Here is a 17862-nt window from a genome sequence, read left to right on the forward strand (position 1 = left end):
AGAACATGGGGCCACTGTTTTGTTCCAATTTAGATTGAAAATTCTTTGGGAAGTGACTCTCTCTGGCTCTCTGTTTTCAAACAGCACCAAGGCTTCCAGGACCTGATGAAAGCCTCTACATGCTACAAATACATGTACACACATACATTGTAGTATGTAGAGGCTACAGTTGATATTCCCTGCAGTTTCCACAGAAATGCCGGCTTGAAATGAGCACTATGGTTGCAAAGCCTGAGACAGAGATTTTCTGTGCAACTTGCATCCAGCCCCCTATTATGTTTATATTACAATGCCATGTTTAACTAGACCAGCATTAGCTGTGTTTGCCACTGGACCCTGCCTCATTCAGTGCACCAGATAAAAAGTGCTCATGGACTGAGGCAGCTGTTCACTATGCTTTTTCTCATCCTCATCATTTGATGTGCAAGCCTCGCCTTATTGGCTCTATGCAGTCTCTGGACTGGCTAAAGAGTATTTGTGCCAGTGTGGGCTTCTTTACTGAGTACATCACTGTAGTGTCTGAGTGCCTCACCCCACTAATGCCTTTATCTTCACAACTGGCCTGCGGGGCAGGGACATATTGCCTGCATTTTTCAGACTGCATTTTACTTCCTGAGCCTGGCCCATCTTGTGCCTGTAGTTAGAGACACTAGCATGATGCAGACACCATGGTAGGCCACAGTAAGGTCTTAAATGTAATTCTTTCTTAGGGAATGTTTGTTCAGGCATTTTAAACCAAGAACTAAAACCAGAGATGTGGGACTGGAACAACCTTCTCTATTGGACACCAGAGCCACCTGTCACTTGAGGTAGCAGAGTTAGTGATATCAGCAGCAGGCTGTTAACTTCCCTGGTCACTGACTGAACTCTACACAGTGGCAGGAGCGATGGCCTTCAGCCCTGAGACGTGACCAGGTGTACAGTTGCTGTGTTTGGCCACTGCAGGGAGCCATGATTCCACGTGCCAGGCCAACGTGTTACATTATGAACCAGCTCCGGCATCGGAGCCGCTCACCTCAGTAAGGAGGCAGGGGGCTTTCCCCTGCAGCCCCCACCCAATTCTTGGGGGTCTCCACTTGCAGGAGCCCAAAGACACCAGGGCCTTGTTTCACGGGCTGCTGAGAACCCAGGATGCACTGAGGGCTGCGTGTGCAGGGGGTGGAACATTAGTTTAGCTGCTCCTTCTCAGTCACTCTGCCCTCCCCTTTTGCTCCCTCCCCATCATAGCCATCCCCCTACTCTCTCCTCCCCTTCCCTCTGGCTGATTTCTAGCCTGACCCGCCGGCCTGGTACAATAAGAGGTTGTTTGTTCAGAAGCTCTGGAGGAATCCTAGCTGGACTTGCAATGGGGAGCACAAGCATCAGGACACAGCTGCTCTTATTCACGTTGCTGCTTCTTCCGCAGCCCACCTCCCCATTCTGGCTCCTCAACGTGCTCTTCCCACCCACCGACACTCCACAGGCAACCCCCTCCAACAGCACCCCTCCTGTGATACTAGGTAAGGTCATGCGCACACCTGAAGCCACAACACCTCCATGTTCTTCTACACAGTTTCATTCTGTGCTGGCTGGCCCTGGTTCCCAGTTGGGGGTCATGGGGAGGGGCTGCATTGTGCACTGGGTGGAGGGGAGGGTGGTAGGAGACGCAGACCTGGGCTTACTTAGCTCAGTGACTCTGCCTTGAGGTGTCTTGCCAGATACTAACTACAATTGGATAGGCAGGGCAGGGGAAGAACTCAAAGGTGGCCGTGGATGTTCTAGTGAAGTCCAAGCAATCGTGGAGGGGAGGGCACGTGTAATGGACATGAAGCTGCCATGCTTTTTCCCCATTGGCCCCCTTGCATGTGTGCTGCTTATGTAACAGCAAATGTGACTGTGACTCGGAGGTTGTGGAGCCAGCTGGCATGCACAGAGCCCAGGGCCCAGTAGGAAGGACAACAGGGCAGGCTGCCCATCCCAGGCAAGCACATGAGCTCCTGATCTAAAGCCTGGGGGGAGATGGAACAGGCCAAGAACCATCACAACAACTCTCATAAAGGTTTGCTTCATTCGCTAATGCAGGGCTTCTCGAAGAGAATCACTTCCCCTCACACAGCTCCACTGCGCTGGGAAGAACTGCTCCGGAGGCTTTCTTGTGGGTGTGCTTGTCACCTTCTCATATTTACACTGTAGCTAACTTGTGCCTATTCCTGACCTGTACCTAGTACTGTCTCTTCGCCTCCTTCCAATATCCCTCCAAGGCTGTCGGGGGAAGGGAGCTGACACAGAGCTAAGTGCTTTGCCCAAGCGGGCCCAGTAATGGAGCAGGGAACCGATCCTTGTCTTCCTGCATCCCAGGCCTTGCCCTGACCACCAGGTCCATCCTACCTCTACCCCTTCAGCTCAGCCAGCACAGTGTAAGGAAATGATTTGCCTGACAGGGCTGAACAACAGCTGCTTTGTTTTCATCTCTGATGGCACACCTGAGAGACTCTGTGTCTGTGTTTAACTGCCCAACGGTTTGGAAGAAAAGTTTGCACTTTGTGACTTAAATCAACAAGTTTCCTATTCAGAGTAGCAGAAATTCCAACACACAGTCAGGGTTTGCCACCTCAGATATCATGCCCCTTCCCCAGCAACCTCACATTTGAGCCAAAGGTGTAAGCAACAGCTCCCGTGCAGAGCAGCCACTGAAGGGGGAACTGATTCTTACCTGGCCAGAAAGTTAACCAGTTATTACTTAGAAACAGCAAACTGCTGGTTATCAGGGCTCGTGGTATCATTCTTGCTTTGTGCTTTAGTGGGAGGGTAGGGCAATTTAAGACAGCTCAGCCAAGCACATAGATTTGGCGCAGGGCTAAACAGAGGAGATTGGGGTCTGCCAAAGTGGAGCGGGATACTCCAACTGACCAAGTTAATTTTGTGCTATTTATGAGTCTTCACTAACATGAGGTGCTGAAGGAGCTGAATTGTCTAGGACAGACTCAGGGAGAGAGACAAAGCCTCTGGAACAAGGAGGCCTGGCAGACTTGCACACGAATGTTATTGGAGTAGCTGCAACCCCAGCTGCCTCAACAGAGAGCTCTGCTATGGATACTACAGGTCTAGGGCATTAACTCCCTGCATGAACTGAAGTGGGCCCCTTATCCCAGTCCCAGTTTGTCCAGTTTCAGTTTTATCTATCTTTTGTTCTGACTTTGTCTATAAAACTAAGAGCCCTTGGCTAACAGAAACCATCTGTTCACACTTCATACTCAGGTTCTCTCTTATCCTTTTTTGTGACAAGCTGAATAAGCTGAGACCCTGGCGTCTCTCCCCAGCTGACAGGCTTTCTGATTTTTACTCATTCTTCTAGCTCTTTTTTTTTTAAGTTTGCTTTATCCTTTCTGAAGTTCAGGCCCTGTTACTGGGCACAGGATACAGTTCTTGTGTCAGTAATGCCATGTACAGTGACAAAAATGCCACATCCCTGCTCTGTTCAATTTTCTTGGTATGTGCTTCTCTTAACCATAGCTTCATTCATCCATCAGCCTGGAAAAAACATTGCCTAGGTTTTCCAAGGAAGCCAGACTTAGCAGCCTGTGCATGACCATGTCACCCTGAAGGGCCAGAGTTGGCATTTCTCTTGGAAGCAGCTGCATTATTTGTTCTCACACTGGCCTTTGGACTTTGCCTTGTTTGTCTGGCTCACATCCCCAGCAGGGAGGGCTTGTGTTTGCTGATTCCAGCAAAGCAGGGTTAGAGTTGGTGTAAAGAGAACCATCTGAGTCTGCAGTCAGGGTGTAAGGAGAAAGATACCAACCCATGACTGTATCCCACAGCCCCACCTCAGGACCATCTCATCTCCCCCCAGGGGCCAACTGTCTGTGGCATGTGCACTGATGTGCCAATATTTCATCCATGTGGAGATATTTATCACTTCTGCCCCACGTTTCCCTGAGGCTTGGTTCACATCCATGCCCCTTGGACCTTTCCTTTACCCCTCAGCCATACCCTTGACACTAAAACAGCTGCAGTCCTAGCCATCTCCTCCTCTGCCTCACTGGGCTGGGTCAAGCTGGGTGAAATTCCCTGCAGGGGCTCTAATGAGGCAGGGATTGTCTTTTAATCTGAGGAAAAATCATTTGAGTAGCCAAAAGGCTGCACACACTGACTGAGGGAGACATGCAGAGGGACATCACTAAGAAACGGCAGTATCTCTTGTGCCTTTAGCACATGGCCTCTCCCTCCAGCTGGGCTGGGCAGGCAAGCAGAAGACTTGTAAAAACACAGAAGGACTATGTGTCCTAGCTGTACCATGCCCTGAGCTGGCTTCACCGTAGCCAGGAATCAAGAACAGGGCAGCTCTCCCTCATTGTTTTCCCTCCACCCCTACCCTGGGCCTTCCCAGGGCTATTGCCCTCCTGCCCCTTCTGCATTGGCTTCTCCTTTGATCCCTGACAGCCTTCCCAGTGGCTTCCCAGACCCTCCATTTGGGACTCCCACAAGCTCCAGAGCTGCATCTGCACCCTAACACTTCACCTTCATTCTCCATCTCTGGATTTCTTGCTTGCTGATGGAGCCAGGAAACTCAACCCACCCATGCCCACTACCTCCCTATGGCACAGACCAGCAGTTCCCCTGGGTCCCCCAGTGTGCTCAGGGGGCTAAGGCACCTAGGGCATTGCCTTTTCTGTGGCAGCCACACTCTAGATGGGAAAGACTTTACTTTTGACCCTATCACGCCCAATGGCAGCTTAGGCAGGGGCAGAAGTGGGGGCTTGGTTGGAGGTGAACTGATTTGAACTGACAGTGTCTGTAGCACTGGATTCCCACCAATTCCAGAGAAGTCTCTGGCCTCATGCCCTCTTCTGCCAGATTCAGTGTCCATAGACTCCTGTTGAGAAATGACCCTGTTACTTTAGCATCCCAAACCTGCCAGGGCAGTCCGTGCCAGCAGTGAAACCCTGTGTCAGTACTAGCCATCCTTTGCCAGCAGCAAACCTTTAAAATAGCTAGCTGTATGCTGGGGGCACATGGCCAAGCTCTGGACTCCAGGCTTTCTCTGTTCTTCTTGTCAATGAATGAGGCTGAGTGCCTCCCTGCTTTGTCAGGGGTACTGGCAGTTCCAACATCCCCAATGCCCTTGAGCTCAGTGATAACCTCTACAGTCCCAGCCAGGAATCCCCTTAATAATTATCTAGTGTCCTTTTTAAAGTGACAGTGTGCTTGTCCTACATATGTGAGGGGTCTAAGTGCTTAGGACAGTGAAGGATGGAGAGTGTTAGCAGGAATCCAGAACAGGCAGCAACATATTGTACACACAGTCCACACATAACTCCACTGTGCTTCTCATGCCTAGCAACTCCAGTTCAGATCTCAGCCCTTGACAAAAGCCTCCAGCTCAATAGCTGGTGGCTAAGCCTGCCCTGCTCTCAGCTCTGCCAGCATCCTTCAACCCTGCAGCCCCAGGGCTGGACCTCTCATGAAAAGAAACTAGATGTTGGGCCAGTAGTATGATGCCCATAGATGGGGGTTAGGTTCAAGGCTGCAGACTTGAAGCTGGGCTCTTCCCCTGACTGATTAATGGGATGGGAGGTGGAGAAATAAATTATTTCCATTATCTGGGTTCTAGTCTCCTCTGGCCAGAATCTATTCTCACAGGCATGATTTGGGAGTTCTTCTGGAGCATGGGTAGCTGATTGGGTTTAAAATGGTGCTATTGCAACCAGAAAACTTCCCGGGGCTGCCTGCATGCAAGGGACTTCCCAACAGTGGCTCTCAGGGTTCTCATACAGAGCACAGAAAAAATTATGTTACTGCTGTTTCCCTTGTGGCATGAAGTTGGGTTGTCAGAAGTGGCAGAGAAGCACCCAGCCTCCTAATGCAAGCTGAGTTATCAGTGACACCTTTCCTCCTGCCCACCTGCAGGCTTTAAGTGTGGGTCTATTTAGAAGCATAGGATGCAGGAATGTTCACACCCACACTGCCAGCTGGCTAAGCCAGGCACTTCCTCAGTTTCCTGAGCAATTGGATAGTCATGTGAGTCAGTACTTCATGGGCCCATAGCCCTGAGAGCCCAAGGATGCCAGGGCATTTAGAGAGTTCTTTGCAAATGCAGCCAGGTAGTATCTGTGAGATGTTGGTATGTCACTCTCAGGCCAAAGGCTTCTAAGGAACACAGGCTTAATGCCTTGACCAGTTTCTGGAGCGTGCAGATCAAGGCTGGGCCTTCCCTGGGAGGCCTCATCTGCTAATCTCCTCCAGCTGAAGGGGAAGAGGTTTGTTCTGTGAATGCAAATATCAATGACAGCCTGTAGCAGAAAGCCACCTTGGTTTCTCCCCAAAACCTCTGTGCTGTGACCATTTGAGTAGGGTGGGCTCAGCAGAGGAGACCACACCCTTACCCTGTCTCTTTAGGTAACTTGAGCTGGCTGCATTCCTGAGGGAGGGGGGAACCTGCTCCCCCTGCCTACCTGACTGGTATCTGCTACCTGGGTGAGGGGCATCTACCTGGTGGGCTGGGATCTGCCTGGTAACAGGTGATGTATTTCAAATTGGTTGGCTGACAGCCAACTGGGGCTGGCCTCCACTGGACCAGGTGAATGAGGTCACAGGGGCTATATAAGTTAGGACGGGCGAGGAGGCAGTCTCTTCAGCCATGAGGTGAGGCAGCAGCCATGCGGGGGACACAGAGGAGCTTTACCATCTAAAATTGGCTCTCTCCCCCAAACTCACGAGCTAGAAACCACCTGCCTCCAGAGGGTAAACTTCACCACCCTCTGGAAGATGCTTGTGAGTAAGCTACTCAAGATCTGATTAGATATCTAGCTGGCAGTAACTCAGATGCATGATCAAAAGGCTACCTCAGCCAGACTATTTGCTCTTTAGGTTTTCTAGGATATTGCTCAATCTTGTACCCTATTTTCACCCTACCCCTGTAACCAATAAAGTCTTCCTTTGTGACTGGTGTGGGAGGCTTATTGAGGGGTGGGTCTAAATTATGCCTAAGAGACCCCTTAGGTCTGCGGACTAAGGGAGACTCTACTTTTTGCCCCCGGACTTGGGGAAGTGCCCCAAGTGCCTGTACTGGGTCGAGTACCCGTAGGACATTAGGCCTGTGTTTCCCCAAGGACACAGGGCCAGGAGTGAGTCCATTCTTGGGGTGGTGGCGGCGACGTTACCCCCAGGCTAGCGTATGTGCTCCAGGAAGGGGTTGGGCCGGACATAAGGCACCCCTAGGGAGGCATTCGGAGCCTGGCAGGTGGTCAGGCGCAGGGAGGTGGGCGGCTCAACGCAGGAGCGCCCCCTACTGGCCCGCCACACAGCCCAAGTGAGAGAACTCTTGAGCCCAAATCCAGCTTGACCTGTGAGCAGCTAAGTGGTACTTATCCACTAAAGTTAGATGCATATGTGGCACTAAGTGCCATTCACAGTGCCACTTTAGATCTTGACTCAGGAAGATGAGAAGGGAACAAAAAGTGTTTGGAGAGCAGTGTTGAGAACAATCAGAGCCTCTTCCCTTTGCTGAGCAGTTGGACAAGGTCCACTGTAGAGAGACATGTCTAGATTTGGTGTCTGCTGTGGTGCAGCTACACTGGCGCAACCTGTATGCAGGCAAGCCCTAGGTCTGGGGTAATCCATGGGCCTCTGCACAACCTGTGGAGTGGAGTCCTAGCCTGAACTCAACTCTGCCTCATTCAGCCAGGGATGGGGCAGCCTCTGCTTTTCCAGGGTAGATCCATGGAGTCCCAGCAAGAGTTCTATAGCAATATGACTTCAGTAGGGATGGTTCAGATCTTCTGGCATTGTCCACTCTTCTGAAGCCTAAGGGAAGCTCCATTAAGTCCCTGAAAGTGTTCCCTGCATAACCATGTGCTTCAGGTTTACTGTGCAGTGAGTGAAGCCATGCACACCCCACATAGTAGAATGTGGGAACCTCCTGCACTGGGAGCTGGGATTTGACTGGCCATTTCCTCTCTGTCTGTGGGTGCCTGGCAGTGCCTGGATGCCTTGGGAACCAGCTGGAGGCGAAGCTGGACAAACCAGAAGTGGTGAACTGGATGTGCTACCGCAAAACTGATGACTACTTCCCTATCTACATCAGCCTTAACATGTTCTTGCCACTGGGCTTTGATTGCTGGATTGACAACACCAGGTACTTGCCTTGTATTCCCCACCCCCCAGCTCCACTCTGTCCCTAAGCTCTCCAAGGGAATCCCCAGAAGACATAACAGAGACCTCTTTCCTTACTCATTACTATCTGAGTTGGACCTATAGACCACAGGACACCCACAGTCCTTGGGTCAACTGCAGTGGACTTTGGGTGAGGCCCAGAAATACAGATCTACACAGCCCCCACTCAATAGTTTCCTCAACCCCATCCATCACCATCAAGACCATCATCAAGCTCTCTCTATGCTCATACTGCTGGGCTCACATGGCCCCCCATAGCCCAGTCCATACTAATGAGAATGCATCTTCAGTAAGAGTCAATGAGCCCTGGTAGACAGTACCTCCTAGGACAGCAGCTGTCGCAAGTAAAGCAGAAGTTTATTAGTATTCCCTGTGTGCATTGAGTATGTGACACAAATCTAGGCAGGAATAGAGGTATCCCCCAAGGTAGGCATCTCTAGGTAGAAGCTGTCATGGGCAGATCTAAGATTTTGAAAAGGGAGCTGTAGATAGTGCGGCACAACACTGCATATAACACAACACATATTTTTCTCTGGTTAAAGAGGAACTAGAAACTTTACTGATATGCTAGGGGTATAAGATCAAAGAAAACACAAATATAACTTTTGGAATGTGCACTACTTTGCTAGATTATATATGCAGGCAAGGTTCTTTGCATAAATGTGATATCTTTTATTAGACCAACTAAATAGCTGGAACATTTTTCTTTGCAAGCTTTTGGGTACAAGCACCCTTCTTCAAGCAGAGGGAGAGTCTCTAATATATAATACTAGATTATATATGACGTTTTAAGAAACACAACAAACTAGGCAGAAAAAGTCAAAATAGTTGAGAGAGAGTGTGTCATTAGTCCTGCGGTCATTATAGTTAAATGTATTTCTCTTATTTAGATTCATAAATCTAGCTTTCCTGAGCATCTTGATAGTGCGTCCAATATTTCACTGTCACTCACCTGACTTAATATTACCACATCTGAGTTACAGTTTTTAGCTACAGCTAAAAATAGTCTGCAGGGCTGTGAAACAGGAGAGACATTATTAGGAATGGCTAACAAACAGCAAAATTGCAGAAGAAAGGATCCTTTGAATAGTGGTCAAGACCATTAGAAAGGGTAGAGGGTCATTAACAACTGTGGAGTGAAGAGAAATGAGCAGAAATCAGGGAGATGATAATGATCCATGAAGTCAATTAACTCCTTCAGCCCTTCCTGAATAGAAATGCTGCTGCTCCTCCCAGGCATCTGGTTTTAAAGCTTGGGTGAGTAGGAGTCAAAGAGGGGGGATGCAACTGCACCACTGCACTCCCTGCCCCCCTGGATCCACCCCTGGGAACTTTGGCCATGGCAGCCTCTGCCCATAAATGGCACAGACAGTGCTGACAAATGTAAATGCATCTGGGGTAAAATAACCTCAACTATACATGCACAATTTTCTCTCGATTCATGCAGTAGATGTGTTCCCGGAGAATGGCATATACATTTAATTTGCATAAAGTGAACCCAGTTTACAGTGGAACAGATAGGAATGTGGTCCCACAGCGGTGAGGGAGGGAGAGAGGGAGTGAGGCTGGGGCGAGGGAAGGGACAGGGAGAGATGTGTGGGGCAGTCCAGCAGCTGCAAGCAGGCAGCGTCTGCCGCTCCTGGGGCTGCAGCAGGGGTGGCACTGGGCTCTTCCCAGCACCTAGGGCAGGTGGCAGCCCCACTCATCCCACTTCTTCCCACTCACCCCACTGCTCCACTTCTCCTCACTCACTGCTGCCTCTGCTGCAGCGGCCCCAGGAGCAGCTGACGCCAGCTGCCTGTGGCCACTGGGTTGCAGTGTCCCAAACCTCCCGGAGCTCCACTTCCCCTGGGGCACCATTCCCCAAACCCCTCGGTGTGGCGCAGCCCAGAGGCTGCAAGCTGGCAGTGTCCACCACTCCTGGGGCTGCAGCAGGGGCAGGTGGCAGCCTGCAGTGAAACAAGAGCAGGCTGGGGCTGGTGGCTGCTGCAGGCTGGGGCTCTTCCCAGAGCTCAGTGGTAGTGCTGGGGGGGCTATGGCAAATTTTGGGGGTGGTAGAAAGAGCCCGGTGCAGCTGCCAGCTCCAGTCTGCAGCGGCCACCAGCCCCAGCCTGCTCCCATCCTGCTGCAAGCTGTCACTCACGCCTGCTGCAGCCCCGGGGAATGGTGGACACTGTCTGCTTGAAGCCACTAGGCTGTGCTGAGCTGGGTGGTTCAGGGCATGGTGCAGCCCAGTGGCTGCAGGCAGCTGGCTTCGACTACTCCCAGGGCTGTTGCAGCAGGGGCTGGGGTGAGCGGGGCTCTGACCCGACAGCTCCTTCCCCTCGCCTCACCCCTTTCCCCTCCCCTTCCCCTCCACTTACAGCCCTGTCCCCTCTCCTCACAGACTCACAGACTTACCTGCTTGGGGGAGGGGTAGAGTGCCTAGGCTGATTGCATAAGAGCAAATTTACCTCACATATAACAAATTTCGTGTATATAAAGAGTCATCGCAAAAGAATGAATTCACATAAATAGAACCCACATAAATTGAGGGAAACCTGTACTGGATTCTGTTATGACTCAGAGAAAAACTTTGGTGTCATTGTAGATAGGTCACTAAAAACATCTTCTCAGTGTGCACTGTTAACCAAAAAAGCCAATAAAATGTTGGGCTTTTATTAGAAAAACATTAGAAGAGAATGGAAAAAGCCCCAAAGAACAAATCCAAGGTGCACCCACATCTTGAATCCTGTGTGCAGTTCTGGCTCCCACATCTCCAAAAGGATATAGCAGAAATAAAAAAGGTACAGAGAAGGGCAACCAAAATTATCAGGGACATAGAGGAGTTGCATTAGCAGGGGAGACTAATGAGGCTAGGACTCTTCAGTTTAGAAACGAGAAGGCTGAGGGGGGGATCTGATTTTATAAAATCTTGATGGGTGTGAACCAAGTGAACAGGGAACTGTTGTTCACCAAGTCCTAGAATACTAGATTTAGGGGTCACCTGCTGAAATTAGTAGATTACAAGTTTTAAACTAACAAAAGAAAGTATTTTTTAAGGCAATGTGCAGTTATCTTGTGGAATTTATTGCCACAGGAGGTGGTAGAGTCAGATAGCATATCCAGGTTCAAAAAGCAACTAGATAAATTCTTGGAAGATGGATCTGTTAATGGCTATGGAGTAGAATGGTTGGAGATTTTTCCTCTGCCATCTCTAAACCAATAATAGTAAATCCTAGGGAACATACTGAACAAAGGATAGATCATTCTAGAGATATCCAGGTTAATGCTCTGCTTCTGTAGCATCCATTTTTGCCACTGTTAGAGACAGAATATTGGGCTAGACAGACTATTACTCTGACCTAGGACGGCACTTCTTCTGTTCTTTCTGCCTGGGAGACTAAACAACCAGAAATGCAATGAAGCAATATGGAAGGGTCAATACCTTACAATGGAGCTGAATATGAGCAATAGGATTGAAGTTATCCATGCTCTCAGTAAAGACAGACACTGTTTCTACATCAGAAGAGGTGCCTTTAGCAGGGAGCTGCTGCTTCTTTTGCTTCTAATGGGAGTGATACCACAGGCATTTATGGGTTGTTTTACTCATTTGAATTCTTGTTCCTGGGTCTATGACAAACCATTCCTATATTTTATCATTGTGGGTTAACTATTTGAAGCTTTTGAAAGGTATGCGCAGTATCTGAGAAGAAGTGTTTGGCCATCCTCACAAATTGCCCTTTAATCTAGTAATAGCCTTATCACTCTCAGTTTCTCTGAGTCTGGCTGGAGTCTTTCAAAAGTAAACAGATGTCCAGTGTACAGAATTTTAGTAAGCTTCAGGTTCAGCCTATCTGCATTCAGCCTAATCTTTTGCTCCCCAACCTGTTTAGGGGTTGTCACAGCTTGGCATCATGATCTCGGATTGCCTTTTCCTTGGCATCTCCTTTTACTATAATAATGATGTCATCAGCTACATCCCTGAAGCTGGGAGCCTGTCCTGGGCCTCATTCAGTTTGCATTAGAGAAATATAGGAGTCAGACAGAGATCAAATCAAATTCATACTTAGATATGTGGGGTTAAGAGATAAATAAGTGGTGCACCATGATTTGACATTCCTGGTGTTCAAGGGGCAAACCACTCAAACCCAGCCCAAGATCTTCCCAGATGAAGGCCTATTTATAGATTAATTATTATCTCAGATATAAAAGCCACATCCATGGACAATGAGATGGGGTGCCATAGGACAAGGGCACTGGAAATGAGCCCAGAGCAGCTTGGCTGGCAAACTTCCAGCTCTGGAATACATCATAAGACTTGGGTGGGCAGGGTGTCCTCACCCCCATGTTCCCTGGGACACATTGCACTCACAGCATACACAAGCACAAGAAGTCTCTGTTGCTGCCCTCTGAGCCTTGCTGATGGTGGATTTGTTCTTCTGCCATCTTCCCTCCTGTCCCTGCAGAGTGGTGTACAACCGTACCACCCGGAAAATATCCAGTGCCCCTGGTGTACACATCCGTGCCCCTGGCTTCGGCAAGACCTACTCTGTGGAATACCTGGATGAAAACAAAGTAGCAGGTGAGGGCGTGTGACCTCGTAGAAAGGAATCCAAGAAAGGCATCACCGTGGACTGGAGGGGCCTCCCCAAGGTGTTAATTCTGCACCTGGCATCCTTGTGGTAGGCCAGGAGTGCCTACAGCTGTGGGATTCAACTAGGTCTGGTAAATGGAAGACTCCATGGAGCCTTGTACACCTGGGAAGGATTTCAACCCTTTATCTCCTTGACTCAGGGTGGGATGTAGAGGGTCAAGATGCAGGAGCTCCATAACACCCCTGTTGGAGAGGAGAGAGCCACACAGGGCTGTGACATGTCTGGGCAGAGGTAACCTATGATGCGAGGGGCCTGCTTTCCATCCCACTGTACAGTCTTCAGAATAACCTCAACCAGTACCTCTGATAGGAGGGTCCCAGACACAGTGTAGCCCAGACAGGAGCCTGCTCACAGCCACGATACCAGGTACCAGGTAATAGGGGAAGGGACATGTCCCCCAAGCCCCTGAATTATCTCTCTCTCAAAGAGCCCATGCACCCTGCCACCTCTCCCTAAGCTTCCCCAACTTCTGTTCTCTCTTTCTCTTTCTCTAGGTTATATGCACACCCTTGTGCAGCACTTGGTGAACAATGGCTACATACGAGACAAGACGGTGCGGGCAGCTCCCTATGACTGGAGGCTTGGGCCCAGTAAGTGCAGGGTAGGGACCAGCCTCTACCTCAGCCCAGATATTCAGGACGGGAGGAGGCAGGGGCCCTCTGCATGTTTGCCTCAGAGACAGCCCCATGCCTAGGATGGAGTCTTGGTTCAAGGAACAGGGAGTTTGGAGAAGAGCAGGGGATGAGAGAAGATATAATCATCTTAAGGGAGGAAGGGCACCCTGTGAGGAGGATGGGCCCCATGTAAGGGCCCTGTCTGAGTACTTCCAGTGGCTTTTATTTCTTATCCCTCCAGCCAGATGGCCCAGACCTGGCATTTGCATGTGGTTTTCTGTGCTGGGTGCTAGTGAGATTGCTGATAAATAAGGTCCTGGAAGCCATGGTTCCCTTGACAGGAGACATGGTGACCATGAACTGCTGTACCTCTCCCTTTACAGATCAGCAGGATGAGTACTTCCAGAAACTGAAGGCAATGATCGAAGAGATGCATGACACTTACCAGGATCGGGTCTACCTGATTGGACACAGCTTGGGGAACATCAACATCCTCTACTTCCTGCTCCATCAGCCCCAGGCCTGGAAAGACCGATACATTGCGGGCTTAATTTCTCTAGGTGCCCCATGGGGGGGAGCTGTCAAGCCCATGCGTGTCCTAGCCTCTGGTGGGTGATGCCCTCTTGACACTCATCTCCCCATTCCCATATTTTCTGTGAGACTGGTTAAGGGTGGTCAGGGGGTCTGCAAACTGCTCTCCTGGGAGTTTTTCCCATCACCTGGGTCCCACTCAGCAGACCACCATGAACTTATTGGCATGGGGGCAATCACCACCTCCAGCAGAAACTCTGTTCTCCCCTTCCCTTCTTCCCTGTCCCCACAACACACACATGCACACTTGTAGTTAAACATGGAGAAGCAAGAGCGGAGGCAGCAGAGAGGCTGTTGGAAGTGATATTGGCAATTGTAGAGACTGTTGCTCCTAGCAGTTGGTGTTTACTCCAGTATTTTAGTGCAGCATTAGAGGGGCTGTACTACAGGGGGTGTTGTGGATGACTCAGTATCAGGGTTCAAAATACAGGGATCTGGGTGGGGGGGTTTGTTTGGTTGAGCTGTAAGAGATGAGAGCCCACGGCCCACCCCGCACCTTTCTAAGCAGCTCAGGAGGCAGTGGCGGCTCCTCCCAGTGTCTGGCTGCCACCACTGCAGACCCCCCCAAACAGTCGGAGTGTAATTCGGAACCCGATCAGGAAGAACTGTCCTCTCACAGTCAGCGTTGACCCCAGTAGCTCATTGTCACAGTGCTAGAGGATGCTGTGTTACAGAGGGTGGGTTGGGTGTCTCAGGAAATGGTGCTATCCCTTCAGGGTCAGTGCTGATGCTATGCCACAGCGTGCTGGGGGTGGGGCTGTGCTGATACGTGTTCCACCATTTGGATAATGGGGTTTAGATGATGCAATATTTCTCTTCATCTGCCCTGAATTCCTGTGCAACATTGCTGAGCATCTGCTGAGCACCTGCTGTGCCTCATCATGCAGGGGCCTTTATGCTGGTGCTGGGTGCAGCAGTTCATGCATGTACAGTTTGTACAGCATTTTAGGATTCTTAGGACAAGGAACATTCATTTTGCCTGTGTTGCTTCCTGATGTGTCCCTGTATGAATTGCAGGATATAACCAAGGCATCCCACTGATAACCAATATTAAACTGCGTGAGGAGCAGCGCATGAGCACCACCAGCCCCTGGATGTTCCCAACCAAACTGGCCTGGCCTGAAACACATGTCTTCATCTCCACACCTTCCTTCAACTACACCTACAAGGACTATAAGCGTTATTTCACTGATGTCAACTTTGAGGATGGCTGGTACATGTGGGAAGACACAAAGGACCTCCTGAAAGGGCTGCCCCCTCCCGGTGTGAAGGTATACTGCATCTATGGCACCGGGTTCCCAACAGTGGAGACCTACATATATGATTGGCGCTTCCCATATGAGGACCCCATTGATATGATCTATGGTGATGGGGATGATACCGTCAGCACCCGCAGCATGGAGCTGTGCAAGCGATGGCGGGGCCAACAGAAGCAGAAAGTGCATATCTTTGAGATGCGTGGCGTGGATCACCTCAATACGGTCTTCAGCAACACCACGCTAAGCTATATCAATGAAGTACTGCTGGGGAGTCTCGCAGACAGTTCCATTACCCAGGACCAGGGAGGGGCTGTGCCAAATGGCACACCAGACTCCAGCCCAGAGCCACCACTGGGCAAAAAGAACCTTTCTGATCATTAGGTCTCAAAGGAACCCAAAAATTGATTGAAGGAAACTGGGGTTAGTTAGCTTCCTTTCAGACAAGCAGCCCTCTGAACAGCTGTCATGCTGGAGAGCAAAGGGCTCAGAACTGAGGACCTGGGGTAGGACACCTGCTTCTGAGGGACAGCACCCACTTCTGCTTTGACTGGGTTTTTTTTGCGAATGGTGATTAAGTGCTCCTCACAGGCTTGTTACCTGCATATTAGCAGAAGGCAAATCAACCACATTGCTACCTAACTACATCACACTAGTGACCAACATATCACCAAAGCACCTCCATCACTGGTCAGTTAATCCATTCAAACAATAGGCATAGATGTTAAAGAATAATCTGCACACTGGCCTTAGTTTTGTTACCCATGCTGAGCTGTACCTCAGCAGCAATTGCCACAAACACATGTGGAGTAAGAGACAGCTCAGCATCAGTGCAGCTGCAAGAATTGGTGGCAAGGGCAGCAGCTGAGGTGAGGATAGCCACAGACATAGGATGCAGTGCTGTTGTGGGCCCCCAGGATTCAGAAAATGAGGTAGGCCCCCCAAAATCATGAGATTGGTTAAGCAATGTTGGGTCCTTTTCTTTGCCTTCTGGTTTTTGAGCCTTTAGGGGATCATGTTTTTCTTCACAAGTTCACAGGCTAGAAACTGCTTCTTTTTTAGGGGAAAAATGAGATTCTCACATAATCATAGGACTTCAGGATCTAGGTTTTTAAGATAAAGCAGTAAATATCATGTACTTGTGATAAAGTCATGAGAGCTGACCAAAATCACACCTGGCTACAATGGCAGATTTTCACAATATGGTACAAACTGGTTTTTATGGTTTGCAAAAGCTGTACTCTGGTTCTGCCCAAGTCAAGTCAGAGTGATTAATAAAAAGTAATAAGTAGGAGATCTGGTAATTGTGCAGCTCTTGCTCAGGGACTCTGCCTACACTATCTGTTCACTGCAATTGATCTCTATTACTGAAGCAGGAGGAAGACCCACCTGGACTTGCAATCAGCGTTTTGAGTATTGTGCCATACAAAGAATTTTCCACATAGGTGAGACCCCTCAGACCAGTCTGAGCAGAGTTAGAAACAAAGCTAGATCCACCCCTGCTGGGGCTAGTCTAGGGTTCTCCCTGCCTACAACACTAGTGAGCCAACACAGTTCTGGAACAATGGTATAAAGAAGCTGAATGCTCTCTGGGCCTGTCTAAACCCAATGCCATTGTGTGGGATGAATTTACTTTGAGCTCATAGCTGCTTTGTGCCCACTTGGTCAGAGAATAACTGTGTCATGTAGCCTCCACAGGAACCCTGAATTTGGAGAGGCTCCACTTGGGCTGACTGGGGACTGGAGGGGGTAAATTCAAATGTGCCACCAGCTATTCTGCAGAACAATGGCATAAAGGATCCTCAGCCTGTGCAGTGCTGTGCTGAGTTAGTCTGACCCTGGAGGCTGCTGAAGCAAGAGTTCCAGAGCAAGAGAAATGTAGCTCTCCTAGCTGGCACTGGCGCTATCTTGTGAAAGGCAAACAGGGTGCTGATGTCCTACAGGGAAATATTACCCAGGTTAAGGGGAAGCTTTTTATGCAGGCAGGTAGCCATTGTTTATGTTTAGACCCAGAGGGGGCCTAGTTTGTGTTTCCCAGAAGGCTCACTCCTTGATTACCATTTCAACTAGGGGTGCACTGATAGAGAATTTCTTGGCCAATACCGGTAACCAGGCATATTGGCCAATCCGATAGCCGACTTACAGGAGCACAGCCCAGCAGCATGCAGAGCAGCACCCTGCAGGTAAGTCTGTGGGAGGCAGTGAGTGGGACAGAGCCAGGAGATGGAGCTGGAGGCACTGCCCAGCTAGGGTAGTGAATGGGATGCCACGTCTTGATGGAACTTAGGATGATGTTCTTGCGAGCGGGAGGCTGCCTATTGTATCGGATATGTTGGGGCCACTCCCCTGTGTGGGACTGACCCCTGATTTTTCTCTAGCTAGGCCTCCCTGTCTAAACTGACTAAACAGGGTTTGACTTTGAGGCTTTAGCCTTTTCCACTGTCTTGGGGCCCTGGCCCCTTTTCCTGCTCCAATCTGGAGACTGATCCAGAGGGCCAGGGTGCCAACCCCACCACTGGAGGGCTGCAAGCCCCAAACCAGGGCATGACCCTGAGCCTGAGAATAACGCTGCACCACGGGCGCACCAGAGCTTCCTGGTTTTTAAGATCG

The 17862-nt window shown here is 49.9% G+C and overlaps 1 protein-coding gene across 1 annotated transcript; it reads left to right on the forward strand.

Moving 5' to 3' along the window:
- Nucleotides 1–1239: 1239 nt before the first annotated feature.
- On the forward strand, nt 1240–16546 carry LCAT (lecithin-cholesterol acyltransferase). The gene is made up of 6 exons (XM_090063508.1): nt 1240–1499; nt 7960–8116; nt 12603–12718; nt 13286–13381; nt 13789–14013; nt 15014–16546. The coding sequence occupies exons 1-6, from the start codon at nt 1346–1348 to the stop codon at nt 15634–15636; spliced, it is 1371 nt and encodes a 456-aa protein (XP_089919634.1). The 5' UTR covers nt 1240–1345; the 3' UTR covers nt 15637–16546.
- The last annotated feature ends 1316 nt before the right edge of the window (nt 16547–17862 follow it).

This window comes from Crocodylus siamensis, chromosome 9, assembly GCF_052110815.1.
Source record: "Crocodylus siamensis isolate JL-2025a chromosome 9, ASM5211081v1, whole genome shotgun sequence".
NCBI classification, from domain to species: Eukaryota; Metazoa; Chordata; order Crocodylia; family Crocodylidae; genus Crocodylus; species Crocodylus siamensis.